Source organism: Heptranchias perlo, chromosome 44, assembly GCF_035084215.1.
Source record: "Heptranchias perlo isolate sHepPer1 chromosome 44, sHepPer1.hap1, whole genome shotgun sequence".
In the NCBI taxonomy this organism is placed as follows: domain Eukaryota; kingdom Metazoa; phylum Chordata; class Chondrichthyes; order Hexanchiformes; family Hexanchidae; genus Heptranchias; species Heptranchias perlo.
Window position 1 is genome coordinate 4,362,400 of NC_090368.1, and position 23,240 is coordinate 4,385,639.

General features: G+C 46.0%; 1 protein-coding gene across 11 annotated transcripts in view; it reads right to left on the minus strand.

The window, feature by feature from the left end:
- ubap2l (ubiquitin associated protein 2-like) overlaps positions 1-23,240 on the minus strand; it is a 76,423-nt gene that overhangs the window by 11,901 nt on the left and 41,282 nt on the right. For 10 of the 11 annotated variants that reach the window (XM_067975955.1, XM_067975964.1, XM_067975962.1 and 7 more), the window contains 11 exons: positions 21,093-21,264; positions 19,727-19,925; positions 18,378-18,625; positions 15,274-15,446; positions 12,843-13,032; positions 12,697-12,736; positions 9,739-9,913; positions 9,171-9,240; positions 6,472-6,664; positions 3,604-3,692; positions 2,643-2,696 (listed from right to left, as the gene is read on the minus strand). In XM_067975955.1, the coding sequence (XP_067832056.1) occupies positions 2,643-2,696; positions 3,604-3,692; positions 6,472-6,664; positions 9,171-9,240; positions 9,739-9,913; positions 12,697-12,736; positions 12,843-13,032; positions 15,274-15,446; positions 18,378-18,625; positions 19,727-19,925; positions 21,093-21,264 (1,603 nt within the window). The remainder of the gene's footprint in view (positions 1-2,642; positions 2,697-3,603; positions 3,693-6,471; positions 6,665-9,170; positions 9,241-9,738; positions 9,914-12,696; positions 12,737-12,842; positions 13,033-15,273; positions 15,447-18,377; positions 18,626-19,726; positions 19,926-21,092; positions 21,265-23,240) is intronic. The other variant, XM_067975957.1, reaches the window with a different exon arrangement.

The following is a 23,240-nucleotide window of genomic DNA, read 5'->3' on the forward strand; positions in this document are numbered from 1 at the left end:
CGGCGCCCCATCACAAAACAGCGACTGAGGCACAATCAATCGCGGCCAGAACTGGAGCTAGAAATCACAGCCCTCCAAGCCAGGTACTCTGACTGTGCTGACTCACGGGTCCCTTTGAGGTTGTGGAGATTTCCTTGCCACCTGATAACCATCGCAGTCAGCTCCCCCCTCTCCCCGTCACTCTGTACCCCCTCCACGACACACACACACACACACACACACTAGAGTTTCATCCACTGCATAACTGCGAATTCCTAGCCTCTATGGAAAGCAAAATAAAAAGTGTCCACTTTGAAAAGGCATTGCCTCCCTTCCCTTGTCATCTCCAGTTTGTGGGGGGAGACACTATCAGCCCTCAGCACCTCTGCCGATGTGGCTCTATAACCGGCTGCAAAACAAAAAGCCCAGAGGCAAAAGTTCCATCTCACCATCCACAGGAAAGCGCCTGGCTTCGGCCTACCAGCCCTCTCAAGTCTGCACGACTCAAAATCAGTTATGGACTGCCCAGTCAAGACGATTTAAAATTACTTTAATTTACTTAGCACCTCACAACCACGACACTGGAACAACTTGCATTTGTAAAACATTTAACGTAATAAAAAGGTCCCAAGTTGCTTCATGTAGGAGAGGGGCAGACCAAACGGGAAAGGATCTGGGAGACAGTATGACTTAACTGAATCAGGGTACGATAAATACAGTACCACCCAGTACAATTAAGTGCTACCCCCAGAGAACCTTCATTCCTTTTGTTTTCAGCAGACTCCATCGTTGCATGGCAAACAGCTTCCATGTGATTTACCCAAGTGCATCACAGGAACATTTCATCACGGCAGCTTCTAGTCACAGGTCCTTACAATGTCTTTATTAAACAGCTGGCTTAAGAGGAATTTAAAGTCACTTGCAACTTTTCCAACTTTGATTCTTTAGTCAAAAGAGCAGATTGAATGCATAATTCATGCCAAATGGCCCAAAGTGCTTTATACAGAATTAAATACTTTGTGCAGTTACTGTCTTAATGCATGTAAACATGGTAGACGGATCCATTTTATGCACAGCAGGATCCAACACACAGTTAAAACTGTTTTTGGTGGCTGTTAGTTGAGGGAGCAATGTTGGCCAGAACACCAGGAGAAGTCACTGCTTGAAGAGCAGGGAGAAGTCTCACTAGAATAGGCAGAGGGATCCTCAGTTCAACATCTCATCCAAACGACAGCACTTTCCAACAATGCAGCACTCGTTCAGTACTGTGATCAGTTCTCAAGTCTTGGGGTGGGACTAAAACCCGCAACCTTCTGACCAAGAAGGGTGAGAGTGCTATCAACTGAGCCAAGTTGACAATAAACCTACAGTTTGATCACAAGTGATCAATACTCTTGTGTGATCACGAGTGGGGGAGGGAGAGAGATTCCTTGTTCGCCATCTATAGGGAATTGTAAGGACAGATTATAAAAGGATGCTTTTGAAATTCCACTACCAACAACTAACAGAGGAAATATGGGATGCAGAGGCTGGGCTAAGCTCGGCTGTGACACCCTATTTCCCCCAATGCTGGAACAGCTTTAGGCTCACCCACAAGCTGCTCACGTCCGTGGGGCCCATTCCCCAGCACAGGTGGGTATGGCAGCGGACTAGCAACCCAGAGGTCGAGTTTGCATCCCACCCTGGCGACTTGTGACTTTGAATTCAATATATCTAGTAACTTGCGAGTTAGAGCGACGATGAAAGCTGCTGGGTGGCCACAAAAACCCAACTGGATCACTAATTTCCTTTGTGGATGGGAACACGGCCTGACCCACACTACATGGTTGTCTCTTAATGCCCTCTGAAGCAGTCCAGTAACTTAAGTTGCTTCAAGAGGGCAGCTCACTACCAACATCTCAGAGCATCTAGGGATGGGCAATAAATCACATCATACAACACAGGAGGCCATTCGGCCCATCGTGCCTGTGCTGGCTCTTTGAAAGAGCTATCCCATTAGTCCCACTCCCCCCCTGCTCTTTCCCCATTGCCCTGCAAATATCTCCTTTTCAAATATTTATCCAATTTCCTTTTGAAAGTTACTACTGAATCTGCTTCCATCACCCCTTTAAGGCAGTGCGTTCCAGATCAGAACGACCTGCTGCGTAAAAAAAAAATTCTCGTCTCCCCTCTGGTTCCTTTGCCAATTATCTAAAATCTGTCCCCTCTGGTTATCGACTCTCCTGCCAGTGGAAACAGTTTCTCCTTATTTACTCCATCAAAACCCTTCATGGTTTTGAACACCTCTATTAAATCCTCTGTTAAACTTCTCTGCTCCGAGAACAATCCCAGTTTCTCCACATTACTGAAGTCCCTCATCCCCGAGACCTCTCCAGTGTCACCCACTACAGATAAGAACATAAGAAATAGGAGCAGGAGTAGGCCAATCGGCCCCTCGAGCCTGCTCCGCCATTCAATAAGATCATGGCTGATCTGATCCTAACCTCAAATCTAAATTCATGTCCAATTTCCTGCCCGCTCCCTGTAACCCCTAATTCCCTTTACTTCTAGGAAACTGTCTATTTCTGTTTTAAATTTATTTAATGATAGATGGATAGATATAGATATAAAAAAAATGAATCCTTTTAGGAGAGGAAACTGGTAAAGAAAAAACACACACTTACCAAAGGAAACCTGGTCTGAAGCATTTGCAAATCGTCATAGCCGTACACCTGAGGCTGGGACAAAGAAAAAGTTAACAGAATTGGTCCAAATAAAAACCAACTTACAAGTCAAGTTGAATCTCATGTGTGGCGGGTCAATCAGCATTCTATGGGATCGCTCGAGTCCCAGTTTGCTGTTTCAACTGGGAGCGCCAATTTGGAAAAATTAGGGACATCACCTCTTAAAAACAAAAGTCCTTATGGGAAAGTGGTTGGCATCCCAAGGGACGTTTGGAATGAAGGTGACTCCCTTCCCTAATGCCAGCCTTACTGTCACACACCCCCTCCACTAGTGGAAATCTGCAACTCTCCCTCAAAAGGCTGGGGGTTACTGGGGGTCAATTGAAATCAAGACTGAGATTGATAGATGTGTGTGTCAGGTAGGGGCTAATCGGGATATGGCGCAAAGGCAGGTAAATGGAGCTGAGGTACAGAATGGCGTATCAGGCTCGAGGGGCTGAATGGCCTACACCAATATTTGTATGTTCCACCTGTGTCTTCAATCATGTCCAATGTCCTGGCCTGACAATCTCGCTCCCAGTTGTTGATCACCCTGTGTAATGAAATACATTTGGGCGTTGGTCCTAAACTTGCCCTTCACACCCTGTACCCCCTTGACCTTCTGTTCTAGGGTATCGGAAATGTATTCAGTGAAGTACTTTTGCCTACATTTTCCACATTTGTTGCAACAAATATCGAGTAGATCTGGGGAGGGTGCAGGAGGAAACTTGCTCAGGCACACACCACCTTTCTCCTTACCCGGGGCCGAAACTGCGCTCACCTACGTATGGGCAGGTCCATGCACTTAATGAGGAAAATGGGCTCTATCTATTTCCTGTTTACCCAAATTGAACCCAGGAATCACTTGTTAAGCCAAAATATGTGAGAAACTAACGCATTTTGTTCTCGCTATGTTCCTCACCTGGTACGCTGGCAGAAGGCCTGGCGCCATGATGTATGGGTTAGGCAGCAATGGTGGAACCCCTGGAGGAAGATTTGGAGGAGCCTTCCCTGAGAATCATTAAAAAACAAATGTTAATACGAGCTGTGCATCACAGAATGTGATTTTAGCACCAGGGAGGAAACCCTGCTTCCACCTTATTGCACCAGGATTACAGTCAAGCATTCCAACGTAAATGTAAATGCTCCCTCTACACTGTCCCATCAAACACTCCCAGGGCAGGTACAGCACGGGTTAGATACAGAGTAAAGCTCCCTCTACACTGTCCCATCAAACACTCCCAGGGCAGGTACAGCACGGGTTAGATACAGAGTAAAGCTCCCTCTACACTGTCCCATCAAGCACTCCCAGGGGAGGTACAGCACAGATGTGATGCAGAATCAAGTTCCCTTTACGCTGTCTCAATGAGCCCCAATCCCAACCTCAAGAGCACCTTCCAAATGGTGCCAAATGACAGTTTCCAGCCATCCTTGCAGGCTGAACGAGGCTGCCAGTCAGTGCTGAATCACAGAATAGTTTTGTGCTGTGGACTGACAGCCACAAACTGTTTTGGACACTTGGAGCTGTGCCCGACTCCATACCGACACTGCTCATCCTCAACCAAGGGCAGTCATTCAATATTCATTAGGCAACTCATGAGGGTGGGTGTGAATCCTTGCTAGGCAGATGGCAGACACTGACACCTCACCTCAAGTGGCATGGGGAGCAAGAGCCCATAAAATAATCTATTTCAATGTGGACCTGTACGGTCACTCATTACATCCACCTGGGTTGTTAAAAGTCCAGGCCCCCAGAAACAAAAGGACAGCATATTGACAAAAAAAAATTGCCACCCACTTCCAGTTCCCTTTTATTAATCTTAAGACAGTGTGGTGGTTATAGTATTGATCTAGTAACGGAGGTCACCAGTTCAAATTCCACCATGGTAAATTGTTGCGCAGTCAATAGATCTTAAATTTGTAGGTTGGCATCAGGAAGAAAATATTAACCACAAGAGACTGTCGTAAAAACCCAACTGATTCATGACTGGAAAGAATTATGTATTGACTAGTGTCTTTCGTGTTCTCAGGATGTCCCAAAGTGCTTCGCGGCCAATGAAGTGCAGTCACTAATGTAGGGAAATACGGGGGGGGGGCAATTCACACACGGCAAGGTCTCACAAACCAATGAGATACATGACCAAATCACCTGTCTTGGTGATTTGGTCATGTATCTCATACCATCACCAAGATGGTCATGAGATACATGACCAAATGAATCTCATGACCATGGTCGGTTGGCTAAAACACCGGGAGAATTCTCCTCTCGTTCTTCGAATAGTGCCTGTGGGATCCGTTACAATCACCCGAGAGGGCCTCGGTTTAACTTTCCATCTGAAAGATGGGAAAGAAAAGGAACCTGCTGCCCTGCTCGGTCTGGTCTACACGTGACTCCAGTCCTATATGATACGGTTGACTCAATGCCACTGCAAGCCACTCAGTTGGGGCAAATTGGGATGGGCAATACATGCAGCATTGCCCACATCCCAAGACATAAAACACAGTAAATCTCGTGGTAAAATAAATAGATATATATATATCCTACACATTAATTCTGCTGTATGGATAACTTCAATATTTTGTAAATTCACTTTTCTCAGTCTCAAAAAGGTCTTGTCCCAGTCTCAATGTCTCACTGATTTATGCCTGGGTGCAGGAGCAAGACTGGGTTGTTTTTGTGAAAACTACTCGATAAGAGCGGTCTCCCTGATCAAAAACAAGAAAACGTCGGCTTAATTCTGCAATTTGCAGCCAGCTACTGACATTACATTCTCAAACTGCACAAGCTTGCAGTTCCAGTATGGGCAAATTAAGCAAACTCCATGTTTTGTTTAAAGAGAAAAAAAAATTCGCCCACTAAACGGGCTGTTCTACGCAAAGGAAGAAGCCGCGGATGCTAGAAACCTGAAATTTTAAAATAAAATCCACTAAATGCACAGGAGGTCTTTCAGCACCTGAATGGAGAAGAGATGTCAAAGGAAGCACATCCCACGTTCTGACCCGACACATACAATCTTTTTCTCTTGATGTGCTGATGGACCTGTTTTTCTATATGAAGATGTGCGAATGTACACAGCCAAACTGTTCCAAGGTTAACGCGACTTGTCGACCCACGTTGATGAAAAGTATGGTCTTGTAGGAGTTACATTACAACAGAAAGAAAGAACTTGCATTTATATAGCACCTTTCATGACCTCAGGACATCCAAAAGTGCTTTACAGCTAACGAAGCACTTTTTGAAGTGCAGTCACTGTCTTAATGCAGGAAACGCAGCAGCCAATTTGAACACAGCAAGATCCCACAAACAGCAATTTGATAATGACTGGATAATCTTTAAGGTGCTGGTTGACGGATAAATATTGGCCAGGACCAGGGAGAACTTCCCACTTCAAATTAGTGCCATGGGATCTTATACGTCCACCTGAGGGCGACAGACGAGGCCTCGGTTTAACATCTCATCCGAAAAGCGGCACCTTTGAGTGCAGCACTCCCTCAGTGCTGCCCTGGAGTGTCGGCCTAGATTTTGTGCTCTAGTCTCCGGAACGCGGGCTCGAACCCACGACCTTCTGACTCAGAGGCGAGAGTGCTACCCACTGAGTTTCAGACACACCGATGACGTGGCGACTAGTGAGCATTGAGCTCCTGCGCCAATACAGGGGAACTGCAGGGAAATCTAAAAAAAGACACACACACACACACACACACACACACACACACACGGTCTACGCCCTTTGTTTTTTTTTTGGCTGGGGTTTTCTCCCGACACACTCTGCTCGTCTGGTTCCGTTACCTGAAGTGGTTGCTACAGAGCTGCGGGATGACGCCGTCACAGTGGAGTTACTGACTAGACTCAGGCCCAGGCTGCTCACGCCTCCGAGGGTGCTGACCACGCTCGGTGATGGAGCGACCGACACCGTGCTTGCCGCCGTGGAGAAAGTGCTGGGGGATGAGTGGAGGCACGCTTCGCTTTCCACACTTGTATGCTAGAAAGAGGAAAGTGGGAATGTTTAAAAAAGGAAAGTTAGGAATGAGTTATTCTAAAAACCTGTTAAATAAAAAAAAATTCCAAGACATCAATATTGAGATACAAAACAAGAGAACATTTATGACCTAATAATTGCATAAGAACATAAGAATCAGGAGCAGTGGGCCATTCGGCCCCTCGAGCCTGCTCCGCCATTCAAGATCATGGCTGATCTTCAACTTCGACTCCACTTTCCTGCCCGATCCCCATATCCCTTGATTCCCCGAGAATCCAAAAAAGCTGTCCATCTCAGCCCTGAATATACTCAACGATTCAACATCCACATATGAGCACAGTTCTTGCAAAATTTTCAGACCATTTCATCCACCTAATTCAACCCTCCCCAACGTCTCCCCCCCACCCCACTCTCCCATCTAACTGCCTCCTGAATGATCGCAGATTTTTTTTTAAACCCTCCAATCTCCTAACATGGAGACCATCCAAGGCACTGACCAATCTCGAGGAAAAGACATCAGTCCTGATCTTGCCTTTCACCAGTTTGCACCCAAGTCCTCTTGTCCTGCAGTCAAAGCTTAATTGAAAAGCAGCTCTCTTGTCTATTCCACTTGGTATTATATCTGTAGAAGTTCTCCCCTCATTCTCCTCCTTTTAAGGCTAAAGGAAACAAGGTTCTCCTGGCCTTTCTTCACAATTCAACCCTTTCTGCGCTGCCGCCAACAACTTGCATTTATATGGTGCCTTTAATGTAGTAAGACATCCCAATGCGTTTCATAGGAGTGTTAAGACAAAATTTAACACTGAGGAGATATGATAGGTGGTCAAAGAGGTAGGTTTTTAAGGAGTGTCTTAAAGGATGAGAGGGAGGAGAGGTTAAGGGAGGGAATTCCAGAGCTTTGGGCCTAGGCAGCAGAAGGCACGGCCGCCAATGGAAATCGGGGATGCACAACAGGCCAGAATTGGAGGAGCGCAGAGTACTCAGAAGGTTGTAGGGCAGAGATAGGGAGGGGGCGATGCCATGGAGGGATTTGAACACAAGGATGAGAATTTTAAATTCAAGGCATTGCCGGACCAGTGCTTGGATACTACCCTTGTGTCTCGAAGACCAGAACGTCAGATTCACATGCCAGTCTTTCCACAATGTGGAACGCAGCAAGCAGAGGACAGGTGGCTTTTGACAGGGCATCCCGGGGATATGTGAGAGAGAGAGCGCGCGCGCGAGAGAAAATAATCCAGGTGGAATGTGCACTACCTCCCAACAGGTCACCAGCATCTGAAGTCTTCAATAAACATCTGTCCCATTGCGAAGAGGTTGTGTCCAATGATTACATTTACAGGTCTGAAGGAAAGCTAATCATGCCTCACCTTAAAGTAGGTCTGAACTAAACAATACCACAATCCTAAAAACTGATGAGCAATTTACCTCTGTTACATTATATACAAAACACAACAGGAATACTGGTTTTAATCCACTAGTGAATACCTAGGCACAGGCAGCTCTATTTAAACCACACACAATTGGTCACTTCATACAAATTATGACAAAAAAACAAAACTAATTCCTAATGCTGTATTGATTTTAAAAAAAAATGCCATCTGCCCCCAATTTTCTCCCCGTCACTTCTGAAGGTGCTGAACTCTTGCTGGGACACAGTTCCACAGGAATTAGTCACACTTTGCCCCAGTGGTCATTATTCAGTTGCAAGAGAGGAGGCGGCTCAAAAAGTGGGGTGGGGGGGGGGGGGGGGGGGGGGGGGGGAGGGGAAAGAGCGGGCAATGCAGCTGACTCCTGACCCCTTCCACAGCCAATCTCTGCACCCCTACAGCCTCCAGCTGGGAGTCACCTGTGCTGATTTCGACAGCACCTCCCATCCCCGCGACCTCTACCATCCAGAAGGTCAGGCTTCCCAAACCCCCCCCACCCCCGAGTCATAGTTTTTCTTGTACAAACCTTTGATGTTATGCTCTAAAGAGGAACCTATTACCGTTTATATTGCAGCAATCTCCTCTCTCACACTCCCCACTGCCGAGATCAAAAACCTGTGTTTGTTTTAGCTTCACATTATCCAGCTAGCTGGAATCATAGAATCGTTACAGCACAGAAGGCGGCCATTCGGCCCATCGAGCCCCTGCCGGCTCTTTGTGGAAGTGATCCGGTTAGTCCCATTTCCCCCCCCCCCACCCCCGCTGTTCCTGTTAAATTTATGCAACAAATGGAAAGAGCTGGATTTGAGCTCCCACTTATCAAGGACACATTCTCTAAACAGTCAGCCAACCGCAACCCCTATTTATTTAGGTCTACATGTGCCTTTCCTTTTCCGTATAAAAGTAATGTAAAAACATTGCATGCTCACTTCTTACGGTGAGGGGAGAAAACAAAACCAAGTAGTCATCCTGGGTAATGCACCTCCTAGTAGCCAGGTGGAGCATTACAAGGAGGTTGAGGGCTGGTTGCCTGCACACTCTTGAGCAAGAGAAGACCACTGAGGGAAAACAAATTAACTTACCAAGTGAGTCGAAGTTGAAGTGCGTGCTGAGGAAGAAGAAAGGCTGCTGCTCTGTTGAGTAGACGAAGCACTGAGAGGGGGGAAAAGGGAAAAAAATTATACATTAAAACCGCACTGATATATATTTATCTGCACAACTCCAAGTGTCAAGTCCAGCTACCAGGAGGGATTTTAGCGTTACACCAGTTGGGTGTGAACTACAATTCTTTCCCTTGTGCACAAGGCCAGAGGTGGACTCCCGTCACTTGATGGGGGAAGTAAGTGCTTGGAACCTTTAGTGCTCTGGGAGAACGGAAAGGCACAAGATTCCCCGCGCCATCTGAAATGGGACCCTGCCTTCGGCACGATTCTCAGCCAGGCATAACTCGAACACGGGAAGGAGTCCTTTCCAGGGAAGGAGATGGGAGTTCATTCTGGAACCATTTGCCACTAATGTTTTTCCAAGCAGGGTTTTGGAAAAGCGTGGGGGGGGAAAAAGAAAAGAAAGAGCGAGAAAGAAAAGATGATCTAAAGAATCAAATTAAAATTACCTAAAAAGAGATTTTGCAAACCGAAATGAGCTGCTCACCTGCTCTGTTGTGTGGTGGTGGTGCTTGGGAGCTCCTCAGTGTGGCTAAGGCTGGTCAGCCCTGCGGGGTGCTGGTTATTCGATGTTAATAGCGACGATGCAGATACTGCATTCGAGAGTGAAGCCATACTGGGGACTGCGGGCGAGTCCGGCTTCACTGCAGAACCAGCTGCAGCTGAACAAAAAACAGGAGACGCTGAACGTTAGCTAAGCCAGTGGAACAAGTTGGTTTGTACACCCTCTCCATAAATTGCCTTTCCACCTACACAGCCCGATTCCAAGGTCACTTGCCCAAAACCACTACTGGAAAAACTTGCATGGCTAGGGTAATGATTTCTGTTTTTTTAAAATTAAAAAAATTCTTCCTTCCTCCCCTTCAATAGACTCCGCTGTTTATTGCAATTTGAAGCAATTTCCAGATTTACCTTTTCTACACTGTTTACTATATTATATCCCTCTCTAAGATAACCTCTTGGATGCCTTCATACAAGGCTGAAAGGCCCAAATCTCTCATTACTCAGACCTGTCCTTAGCCAATATTCACACAGGAGTCACTACATAAAGCCACCAGACCTGGTAAATCGCCCAGTCCTTTCCCTCACCCAGGGCATGAAGGGTAATTGTAGCTCATCTACTGCCAACCCGGTTGAGAGCAGGTAGCTTAGTGATACTAAAACAAAAAGCAAAAATACTGCGGACGCTGGAAATCTGAAACAGAAACCGATTCCGTGCTGTAACTAGTCTATGATTCTACAAAATGCTGGAAATACTCAGGTCAGGCAGCATGAGGAGAGACAGAAACAGAGTTAACAATTCAGGTCAATGACTGTCCAAGGTTATGAACCTGAAATGCTTCTCTCGACACAGATGCTACCTGACCTGGAGTGTTTCCAGCATTTTCTGTTTTTACAACTTAGTAACGCTGTTTTTTTCCCCCCCTCGTTCAACTTACACGTGTAAAGTAAATTTAAAACTGGATCTTCTCCCTCTCCCATATTACATTAATGTATCGGCTTTACGAGTGGTTAAGTAGAAGCACCCTCTCCATATAAACTGTAGTCCCGTAGTACAAATGGTAAGAAAAATAAATCAATGGTTTCGACATCAAACACGCATCAGTCTGGAGATAAAGCAACTCTAAACGGTCTCCACAGCAGAGGATGAAAAAAAACCTGCTGGAAATCAGAAATAACAAGCTGCAAATACACAGCATCTGTAAAGAGACAGGTCTAAAGAAAGAGAAGGGTCAGCATTTCTGATGAAGGGTCTCTTCCACTTATAGCTGTGCTCTGCGTTTCCATTTTTACTTCTCCATAGCAGCAGGAGGCTGCTCTCGGCAACGAGTTGCAATGACCAAAATGGTGATGGCTGCTGGACACGGGAAGCAGGACCTGTACATTTAATAGGGGCTGTACTCCCAACACAAATCAACATCTTCAGGAGCGAAAAACAAAATGGGATTGGGGTGGTGGTGGGGGGGGGTGGAAAAAAAGTAGTTTGGAACAGAGTCTCTTGACAACCATTTCCACTAACCCTAATGCAAATGGGACCCCAAAATCTAAAAATACTCATGCCCGCTGCTACATGAAACTATTTGAGCAGTCCTTGCTACTTAGCGCGTTAGAAAATACTCCAAACGGACCTGCTGCCTGCCAGAATAGTACCACATATCCACCCCACCCGAGTGGTGCTGGGTTACTGCAGTGAAGGATTCACATTTATGCCACTTTAACCAGGCAGGCTGCAGATCACCTGCTATGACTGGTGCAGCCCCACCCGCCCTCCTTGCATATTATCATCAAGTACTACAGGGAGGTTACAGGACCTGATGAGAACCGCATTGAGCTGCACAAGCCTGGTTAGTCTCAGTGCTGTAATTGAGAACCTAAAAAAGGTATCAAGTGCCCGTGCTGCCTCTGCCGATTTCAGAAATCAGCAAGGACCGCCATCTCACCCTGTCACCTTTCTCCACGAGGCAAAAAGCAGCACTGCAAAGTTGCAGTTGTGTGGGATGACGGTTGACTGGAAAGCTAGGATGCAGGTACATTTAGGAAAGGATTCCTTCTGGTAGCTTTGTGCAGCAATGTGAAATACACTTGAAGATTCTCCCTGCTCAGTATTTCTAGTGAGACAAAAACGTATAGAATGCTACAGACAGCGACCAGAAGTACTCTCCACTCCCCATAGTTTGAGAACGGGCACGTGTGTAGATGTTGGCGAGGACAGGATCGGGCTTGGCTGCAATATTTGCAACGCTCGGTGTCTAAGCTCCCGAATGGAAGAGTGGATACTTGGGTTGGCTCCCATGAAGCTGAACGTGGCAGAGAAGTCAGTAAACAAACTGGGGGGGGGGGGGGGGTGGGGGGGGGGAGACGGACACTTTATTGCCATGGACTTCAAGGTTTAACGAAATTTAGATTCAAACCCACTAAAAACCCAGTTTAACAGTGCACAGGGCCACGCGTGCATGTTTCATCCTGCCCTCTCACCAACATTGCGAGGTAATGCCAGAGCCTGGACCTGCTATTACATACAATTTACAGCACAGATACAGGCTAGCCAGCCCGCCCAACTGGTCTATGCTGGTGTTTATGCTCCACACGAGCCTCCTCCCACCCCTCTTCAACTCACCCTATCAGCATATCCTTCTGTTCCTTTCTCTCTTGTGTCCATATCTAGCTTCCCCTTAAATGCATTTATGCTATTCACCTCAACCATTCCTTGTGGGAGCGAGTTCCACATTCTCACCACTCTCTGGGTAAAGACGTTTCTCCTGAATTCCCTATTGGATTTATTAGTGACTATCTTATATTTATGACCTATAGTTCTGGTCTGCACCATAAGAGGAAACATCTTCTCTACGTCTACCCTATCGAACCCCTTCATCGTTTTAGAGACCTCTATCGGGTCATTCCTCAGCCTTCTCTTAATCAATGGCCTTTGCGAAGTTTGACCCACCTTCGATAGACTGCGATGTCTGTATCGTACTGAAGCCGTTCTGGAAGAGAAATCACGAGTCAGCACAGATTTCAGAAACTGGAGAATAAAATGAAACACCTCTCCCTCCACCCTCCACCCCCATTACCGAAGACGGAGTTCGTTACCTTGGCTTGCGTCAGGTCTTTCTGAGGGGAGGAGGAGAGGGAGTTGGAGTACGCTGCCCGCTGGTTAGAACTCTGATCGTACTGCGTCACTGGAGCACTGTTCTGGGCCGTGAACGCCGAGGACGTGATCGTGTTGGGCTGGTACCCGGAATCCTGACTCTGATTGGATGAGATCGTTGAAGATGACTCGCTACAAGGGAACAAGAGTGGTGAGACTGTAGAACTCACTACCACATGGAGTAGTTGAGGCGAATAGATGCATTTAGGGGCGGGGGGGGGGGGGGGGCGGGGACTGGATAAGTACACGAGGGAGAAAGGAATAGAAGGGTATGCTGATTGGGCGAGATGAAGTAAGGTGGGAGGAGGCTCGTGTGGAGCATAAACACCGGCATAAGTCATTTGGGCAAATGGCCTGTTTCTGTGCTGTAAAATTCTACGTAATTCTATGTAACGGGGACACAAGATTTACATATCACACAGGATGGGAGTTACCACGCTTAAACCTGGATTGTTAACAGGAGGAAAAAAAGATCAGAAAGAACAAACTTGCATTTCTATAGCTCCTTTCACTGCTTCAGAGGTCTCAAAGTGCTTTACAGCCAATTAAGTCCTTTTTTTTGGAAGTGTAGTCACTGTTGTAATGTAGGAAACGCGGCAGCCAATTTGCACACAGCAAGATCCCACAAACAATGTGATAATGACCAGATCATCTGCTTTTCAAGTGTTGGTTGAGGAATAAATATTGGACCCAGGGCACCGGGGAGAACTCACCTGTTCCTCTTCGAAACAGTGGCCGTGGGATCTTTTACGGCCACCCGAGAGCGCCAAACGGCCAGTTTCTATACTGTAAATTCTATGTAATTCCCCTTGAAACACACTTGAGCCTGTGTGTTATCGAGCTGCTGCAAACAGATGGAGCCAGTGGTTGGTGGATTTGTTTGGTTTTTAAACAAGCTTTGCCATTGGTTTGAATTGTCAAACCAGGTGGCTTGAACTGAAATTGGGTTTTATGAGCATTTATTCACCACAATTTTTTTTTGCCAGTTTTCTCGCTTCCTCTCCTGAAAGTGCAGATTTAGGAGCCAGGATACAGCTTTGGGGGCAAGTCGCTCTGTTACCCGTCCCAAGCGGGCATCCTTAATACCTGAATCTAGATAGTGAGGGGGGGGTTACTGAGTTCGACTAGAACACCATTAACACACCCCAACTGAGATCAGTTCAGCAGAAACTAAGGGGTTGAGTGTGGGATCCGTACGGCTCAGTGCCAGACCAGGTGACAAATGTATCCATCAAACCACGTTGGGATACAAACCGCACTTGTAATGCCAGCATAACCATCCGGAAACAGTGACACTGTCGCAGGGCAATAGATGGTGGAGATAGCCGCTGGGGTCAAACATTTCAGAGTGCAATTTTGATCAACCAGGGCATATTTTTACAGCTCTGTATCCAGCAGTTGCTTGTAGTCATGGACACATACCTCTGATCCTGGGCTTCATAAATAGGAGGCAGAGTACACAAAAGCAAGGAAGTCATGATGAACCTTTATAAAAAAAACACTGGTTTGACCACAACTGGAGTATTATGTCCAGTTCTGGACACCGCACTTTAGGAAAGATGTGAAGGCCTTGGAGAGGGAGCAGAAGAGATTTACTGGAATGATTCCAGGGATGAGGGACTTCAGCTACGTGGATAGACTGGAGAAGCTGGGGTTGTTCTCCTTGGAACAGAGAAGGTTGAGAGGAGATTTGATAGAGGTATTTAAAATCATGAAAGGTCTAGACAGAGTAGATAGAGAGAAACTGTTCCCATTGACGGAAGGGTCAAGAACCAGAGGACACAGATTTGAGGTGATTGGCAAAAGAACCAAAAGGTGACATGAGGAAAAACTTTTTTTTTGAAAAAAACACAGCGAGTGGTTAAGATCTGGAATACACTGCCCAAGGGGGTGGTGGATGAGGCAGGTTCAATCATGGCTTTCAAAAGGGAATTGGATAAATACCCTTAAAAGGAAAAAAATATGCAGGGCTATGGGGTTAGGGCAGGGGAGTGGGACTAGCTGGACTGATCTTGCATAGAGCTGGCACGGACTCCATGGGCTGAATGGCCTCCTTCCGTGCTGAAACCTTTCTATGATTCTACAAAGTGCTCAGGGCAAACTTCAAGCTATTCAATAAAGAGGATCATCCAATAACATTGCCAGTGTTATAGGCTCAAAGGTCACATTCATTTTTTTTAAAGAAAAAAAACAGATGTTCATCATATTGAGCAGCTACTGTATGTATTACATAGTATTTACAACATAGAAACAGGCCATTGCCAGTCTTTATGCTCCACAAGAGCCTCTTCCCACTCTATCCTTCTATTCCTTTCTCCTATATTTGACTGGTCTGCACAGGAGGAGAAAAGCATGAAATCCACTCTAGCTTACCTTACAGCACTGGTGTAGAGGCTGCTCTGGGGCTGGCTCACTGGCACACTGGTCGTTGGGGTTGATTCGTACTCAGACAGCATAGGCTCAGAACCAAACTGCAAGGCCCCAAACTGCAGGTTTAACCCTGCAATGTCTGCCGAAGCAGGCATCTCCACGGCAGAAGATGGGATCTATGGGGACAAGAAAAAAGTTCAAATAAAATGGTTACATTTTGCACACATTTCCAGGGGTCGGCTAAAAGGAATAAAGACTTGCATTTATATAGTGCCGTTCAGGGCAAATAAAGTACTTTTTCGAAGTATAGTCACTGTTGTAATGTAAGAAACAGCAGCCAGCTGGTACATAGCAAGATCCCACAAACAGCAATGTGATAATGCCAGATAATTTTTTTAAAAAGTGATAAGGGATAAACGTCGGCCAGGACACCAGGGAAATATCCCCTGCTCTTCCTCGAAATAGTGCCATGGGGACTTTTACGTCCACCCGAGGCAGCAGATGGGGCCTCGGTTTAACGTCTCATCCGAAAGACGGCCCCCGACAGTGCAGCGCTCCCTCAGTACTGCGCTGGGAGTGTCTGCCTGTAATACGTGCTCAGGTCTCTGGAGTGGGAACTTGAACCCACAACCTTTGGACTCAAAGTGGACAAAGCACCTGGTTCAGACAACACCCATGAGTTTTGAAGGAAGCAGAGATATTAGCAAAAAGATGATTGAGAGAAGATCTGATGGCAGTGTTCAAAACTATTACAGGTTTTGAAAAGGTAAGATCAGGAAAAACTACTTCCACTGGCAAGTGAGTCAGTGACTAGAGGGAAGGATTAGATTTCCCCCCCGCTCCCCACATAAAGGAGTGTTAGGACATTCCATATCCTATCAGGAATAGTGGTGCAAGCAAAATCCATAATAGCTTTCAAAAGGAAAGTGAATAAATATTTGGAAAAGATTTTTTTAAAAAAAGATAGGGCAGGCAGATGGGTCTAATTGGATAGCTCTCCCAGGCACAAAGGGCCGAATGGCCCCCTCCTGTGCTGTAAAAGTCTATTATTCGCTGATCCTGTAACATGGCGTAAATTTGTACTTTAAAAAGTTCACTAGGCGCAGACGAAAACCCAAAGATCAAGTAACTCCATTATCCTGAAAACGAGGGTTGAGAGATATACATGGGAAACTTAACGCTGTAGGAAGAATCTTTGAAGGAATTATAAAGAGGGGGAAAACAGCAGAGAAAGCACAGATTAATGAAGTTTATCAATGACAAAGAACGCAGATGTGACATACTATAGCTTTTCACAAAGCACTTGATAAAGTTCCACCATTAACCCAGAGAGAAAGATTGCTGAAATACAATTAGCTTAGAAAGGGTGAAGAAATGAAGAATTTTTCACGGTAGAAGGGGGTTATGAGCAGTCTAACCCCAGATTCAATCTTGGGATGAGCCTCCCCTCCCTTTTGTTATGTAAATGACTTGGATGAGACGAGCAAAAGCAAAATCTCCACAGCTACAAATGTTTTGGCAATTGGAAGTGGAGCAAATAATGAACAATGGAACCAAGAGGATTTAGTCCTTTTGGGAAACTGGGCCAGTAAATAGCAAATGCAGTTCAACAGAAACAAACGTAAGATACGGTCTCCACCATTTTATAGCAGACACATTCCTGTGAATGCAATTTGCCCGCTATAAGTGATTACAGTAATCGACACAATAATGTTCCTTCTGTGCACCTCTACTGCGACCCACAGCTTTATTTAAACTAGTAAGCACAGCTGTTTCTGCCCGAAATAAACACAGCACTCAAGAGGTATAGCATGACCATCGGGAAAAATGTACAGTTAATTGTGGAGAAATCATTAGTTCAATGCATGCCTGCGGTAAAGTCAGCAAGTTACTGGGTCTCAGGGGCATCACGACGTAAAGACTGGCTCCAATGGTGAAGCTGGGATGACCAGCTGTGATCAGTCTGACAGATGTCCACCTCCCATGGACAACACAAAATGGGCACCACAGAGGAGCCCTGTAAAGAAAGAACTTGCACATATAATATTGTTCACATCATGATGTCCCAAAGCCCGTCACAGCCAATCAATTACTTTCGAAGTGTGGTTTATTTACATACAGTAAGCGCAGCAGCAAATTTGCATACAAGGTCCCGCAAACAGCAGTGAGGTAAATGACCAGTTAATCTGTTTTTGGTGGCATTGGTCCAGGGGTAATGTTGGTCCAAGAAAAAACGCAGGGAGAAGTCCCCTGCTCTTCTTCAAATAGTGCCATGGGGCCTTTCAGGCCCACCTGAACAGGTAGTTTAACATCTCATCTGAAAGAGTGCCTCTGACAATGCAGGCATCTAGCCGTATTTTACTGAATTAAGCACTCAAATTCTGGGCTGAGCTGTGACCCCATGATTTTCTGACTCAAGAGGCAAGGGTGCTACCAACCGAGACAAGCTGACACCTCAAGGCTTCCCTATTGCTAAGTATGCGGCAGATATCACTCGTAAGAGCTCCTTACTACAATTGTACAGGGCTTTGGTGAGACCTCACCTGGAAGTACTGGTCTCTTTATCTAAGGAAGCACATACTTGCCTTAGAGGCTGTGCAATGAAGGCTCACTAGATTAATTCCTGGGATGAGAGGGTTGTCCTATGAGGAGAGGTCGAGTAGAATGGGCCGATACTCTCTGGAGTTTAGAAGAAAGAGGTGATCTCATTGAAACATAAGAAGCTGAGAGGCCTTGACAGGGTAGATGCTGAGAGGCTGTTTCCCCTGGCTGGAGTGTCTAGAACTAGGGGGCATAGTTGCAGGATAAGGGATCGGCCGTTTAAGACCGAGATGAGGCGGAATTTCTTCATGCAGAGGGTTGCGATTGGAATTCTCTACCCCAGAGGGCTGTGGATGCTGAGTTGTTGAGTATATTCAAGACTGAGATAGATTTTTGGACTCTGGGGGAAATTAAGGGATATGGGAATCGGGCTGGAAAGTGGAGTTGAGGTCGAAGATCAGCCAATGGTCTCGACTGAATGGCGGAGCAGGCTCGAGGGGCTGGATGGCCGACTCCTGCTCCTCTTTATGTTCTTTTGAGTTATCTTCCAGTAAGTTTATGCTTACCTTAGAAGAAATAGAAGCCTTTTTCTTCTGTGGTTTCAGTTTCTGCTGTGCAGGCTGGGGACTGGAGGGCTGGTTCTCAGAGGACCCGGGAGACACCTGAGCCGTGCTCGATTTATTCGGCAGAGGTGAGTTTGGAGTTGCTGTCGGCTGTTTGGTGGGGATGAAGACTTCCATCATGTTGGAGTTGGAGTAAGACTGCCGCTGACCGAAGGGACTGTGGACTGAAGATTCTGTTTGGTTTTTCAACTCTTGATTAAAAGAGACACCGATCAGCATTTGTTACTACTTCATGAAGAGGAGATCTGCACTCATTATTTCTGAAAAACCCACGTATGCCTCCCTAGATTACACTGCAGGAGTGCAGCTGACTGCAAGAAACACGGACACCCATTTGCCTGAATAACTAACTCAACCAGACAGTTTCGTGGATGGCCAATTAATTCATTCATTCTTGTCTTTCTTTCCAGCAGGAGTCCTTGGGTAGCAATCAGGAGCTGATTTTTCCCTTGGCTCTCCCAAATCAGAGGCCAGTTGCTACCCCAAATTGACCCCAGCACATGACCCCACCCAGACTTTCCTGACTGTTGTTTCGGAGGATGTTGGGTGGATCCAATGGTAGAATTCACATGGAATCATCAAACTAAGGCCTTGTGGCGATGTCAATGTCCCAAGTGGCAACGCCGCTGAGAATCCAGGTTGACACTCCCATGGGGTGGAGTGCTGCACTGTACTCCTATTCTGGACGGGGGCTTGAACCCACAATCTGCTGACTCAGGAGGCGAGTGCGCTACCAAATGAGCCATTCTGACACACATATTGCACTAGAGGGGCTACAGAGGAGGTTTACGAGGATGTTGCCAGGACTGGAGAATTTTAGCTATGAGGAAAGATTGGATAGGCTGGGGTTGTTCTCTTTGGAGCAGAGTAGGCTGAGGGGAGATTTAATTGAGGTGTGTAAAATTATGAGGGGCCTATTTCCCTTAGCAGAGAGGTCAATAACCAGGGGACATTGATTTAAAGTAATTGGTAGAAGGATTAGAGGGAAGTTGAGGAGAAATTTTTGCACCCAGAGGGTGGTGGGTGGGGGTCTGGAACTCACTGCCTGTGAGGGTGGTAGAGGCAGAAACCCTCAACTCATTCAAAAAGTACTTGGATATGCCATAACCTACATGGCTACGGACCAACAGCTGGACACGATGGGCCTAATGGCCTCCCTCTGTGTTGTAAATTTCCATAATTCTATGATATATCATGCACTTTTAAAGGACACACTGAGTTGCTATTCTACTTGAGTTACAATTCCTTGCGCACACAAAGCAAAAGCACTCCTCAGTTGATCCACCTCTTACCAAAATGGCTGAGCGCCGAAGGCTGTGATGTGGGTCCCATGTCCCAGGAAGAAGCTGCGTTACTGGTGGGTTGTGTATGCTGGGCTGCCAACTGTGCCAGGGCCTGGGCAGTCTTCAGCTGCTCCAGCAGCTGAGACCCCGCGGTGCTGCCACCCTTTGGCTCGCCAACGTCCCCAAAGTTCTTACTCAGCATGCTAACCTGGAGGCAAGAAAGGAAGAAAAGTCGCCTAGAACATCAGCCTTCAGAAACACACTGGAGGTGCCCAACCAAGCTACTTAGAGATGCACACAGGTAGAACTTTAGTGTGCCTGATGTGGAGTGCACAGTTCAGCAGCACAGAGCACTGGCTGACTTCCCACCCACACCTGCCCATCTGGGACCAGCCTACCAATTTCCAAATTGGCTTACAGGAATGGGATGAGTCCCAGTCTCCCAGTCCCCATTGTTTCCAGACACTAGGGATTGGCTCAGTCATCAGATCGCTGATTCTGCCAAATAGGACTGACTCAGTTCTAATCTCTCATTGTCAGGCGTCGTCACCTCGGTCCCAACAGACCTGCGTATATTTCTAAGTGCAATTGCGAATGTTTGGTCTGTTTTTTTTCCCCCAATTTTCTCCCACTCTTGCTGGAAATATTTCAACACGCTCGTTCTTCAAGTGTGACCCAGCTATCTGACTGGGAAGGGCATCGCTGCCAAGCCCGATCCTGACCTCAACAGAGTGCACACCCACACACTTCCAGCAAGTGCTCAGCAATAGCGTGCCATCTGATCTGTAGCAGAGGGCACTGACACCAATTGGAGCACCCAAACGGAAATTGGCTACCTCAGCGCAGATCAGGGAACTGACCCACGGTGGGTATTTTTTGCTAATTTGCTTCTGTTGACAGGAAGGCGGCATCTGGGGCCTCGTGAAGTGGCCATTTCTTGCGTGCGAGCACCAACAGTGAGCTTTGGAAAACTATTCGCCTGGAGGCAGATGGAATCCATTCCTCTCCTACCAGATGCCCTCAAGTATGCATTTCCAGCAGGGATCGTTGAATAGTTATCGGGAATGGGAGCACTGGTGCGTTTTCTTCTCCTTAACCTTGGGACACTGGAGGACCACTACAGCTGTCCTAACTCAACTTGGGAATCAAACCCAAGATTGTCCTGGCTCAGTACCACACTGGAGAGTGCATTCATCTCCTCTACTGTCTTTGCTGCCCGGAACCCTATCCCTTTCCCCTTCCCACCTTCATTCAGGCTCATTGCAGTATAAGATTCCCTCACTGCTCCAATGACAAATCCAGACCCTCCCCCCCCCCCTCCCCCCCCCCCTCCCCCCCCCCCCCCCCCCCTCCAATTCATCCCAGCCCTCCTTACCATATTGTGCTGAGGGAAAGTGTTCGGAGGAGATGGCTGAGACACTGGATGCTGTTTCGAATTGTTGAACACCAAAGGCTGAGAGAGCGTGGGTGAAGCGGAGGTGTCCAAGGGAGCCGGCTCACTCTCTGATGATGAGGGCTGCTTACCCAACAACACTGCCAGGTCAATTCTACATTAAAAATGGAAAGAAAACGTAAGTTGAACTCTTTTGCTTCCGCTTATCAGAAGGTCGGAAATGTACACGAGAACTCACCATAATTAAGAGCCGTTATATATGGCCTAGGTGCAGTCTGACGCTGCCAATCGTTACAGCACAGAAGGAGGCCACTTGGCCCATTGAGCCTGTGCCTGTTTTTTTTTTAAAGTGGGGATTTGCAATGGTCCTTTTTTGTTTTTGCATGTAACTAATTCTCTTTTCATATTATATGGTTTTCTTTTCCATATTTTTAAAAAGAGAAACCATTCCATTTTTTTAAAAAAAATTGTTTTAAAATCTCTCAAAAGTCAAAAAAAGACTTTGACAGAGCTGTTACACAATGTTTAAAAATCAACCCTCAAGTAAAATATGTACACAAATCCAACAGAAGAAAACCAAGGCTAATACATAATAAAGCCTAAAGCAAACTATGCAAAAATAAAAGGCTTGAATAACTTTTAACAAACAAGAGCACTTCTCAGTACTTTGCAAGTGCTCTGCTTTACCACAAAGCTTAGAATGCGTGAGTTTTTCCAAAACATCCATAAAAAGATTGAATGTCAACCTTCATACCATAACAACATGGAACCATTTATAATCGTTACACTGAAATGTTCTTAGTTTGGTCAGATCATATGACCAAATCAGTAAATCACAAGTAAAGTAAATGGACATTACGTTTTATCCAACAGTGCCAGAACATTTTGTAAATAGGTGATTTTTTTTCCCCTGCTTGTCGCCACGTGGAGCTATAAAAAAAAGTGGGATAATTTCCTCTGGACAGAAATTTTCAAAAAAAAAATTAAAATTAAAAGTTTTACCAGGATACTGACCAGAGGAAGTCTTCCTGTACTGCTTTAAGAGGTTGATTCACATAACTTTGGCAGGAGGGTATAATCACAGTGTGACAAGTTTACATAGGCAGCTTCCAATATAAATGTGAACATAGGAACTTATAATGGAAAAACAGTGACAGGAAATGGGAACAGACGGAAGATTTTTAATAGAATCATACAGCACTAAAGGAGTCCATTCGGCCCATTGTGCTTATTCCAGCTCTTTGAAAGAGCTATCCAATTAGTCTCACTCCCCCCGCTCTTTCCCCATAGCCCTGCAAATTTTTCCCGTTCAAGTATTTATCCAATTCCCTTTGAAAGTTACCATTGAATCTGCTTCCACCGTCCTTTTAGGTAGTGCATTCCAGATCATTACAACTCACTGCATAAAAATATTAGAGGTGTAATAAGGCACTATATAAATGCAAGTGTTTCTTCCTTTTATTAGAAAAGGTCCAGGGTGGCGTTTAGTCCATTAAAATCAATTGCTACTTTTAATTGTTACCAAAATAGGAGGAAAGAAAATAAGTGAATTGCACTGATGCACCAGGCCTCTGGACAAACTCGAGGCTCTTCTGCACTTTAGTTCAAAAACCCCCAAACACCTGTATGACTCCTGTAGTTCACCCCAAACCATCCTACAGAAAGATGCCAGGGCTGGAGGTTCAATCCAAAAATCTCGATGAACAGGTGGCGAGCAAGATCGGTCAGAGGGCGATCAGAGAATACCACACAAAGAGTACTGCGCAGTTCTGGTCTCCATATTAAAAAAAAGGATAGAGAGGCAGTGGAGAAGGTGCAAAAAAGATTTACAAGAATGATACTAGAACTGAGAGGCTATACCTATCAGGAAAGAATGAACAGGCTTGGGCTCTTTTCTCTAGAAAAGAGAAGGCGAAGGGGTGACCTGATAGAGGTTTTTAATATGATAAAGGGGTTTAATAGATGTGGAGAAGATGTTTCCACTTGTGGGGGAATCCAAAACCAGGGGTCATAAATGAATGCAACAGGGAATTCAGGAGAAACCTCTTTACCCCAGAGAGTGGTTAGAATGTGGAACTCGCTACCACATGGACTGGTTGAGGCGATTAGCATAGATGCATTTAAGGAGAA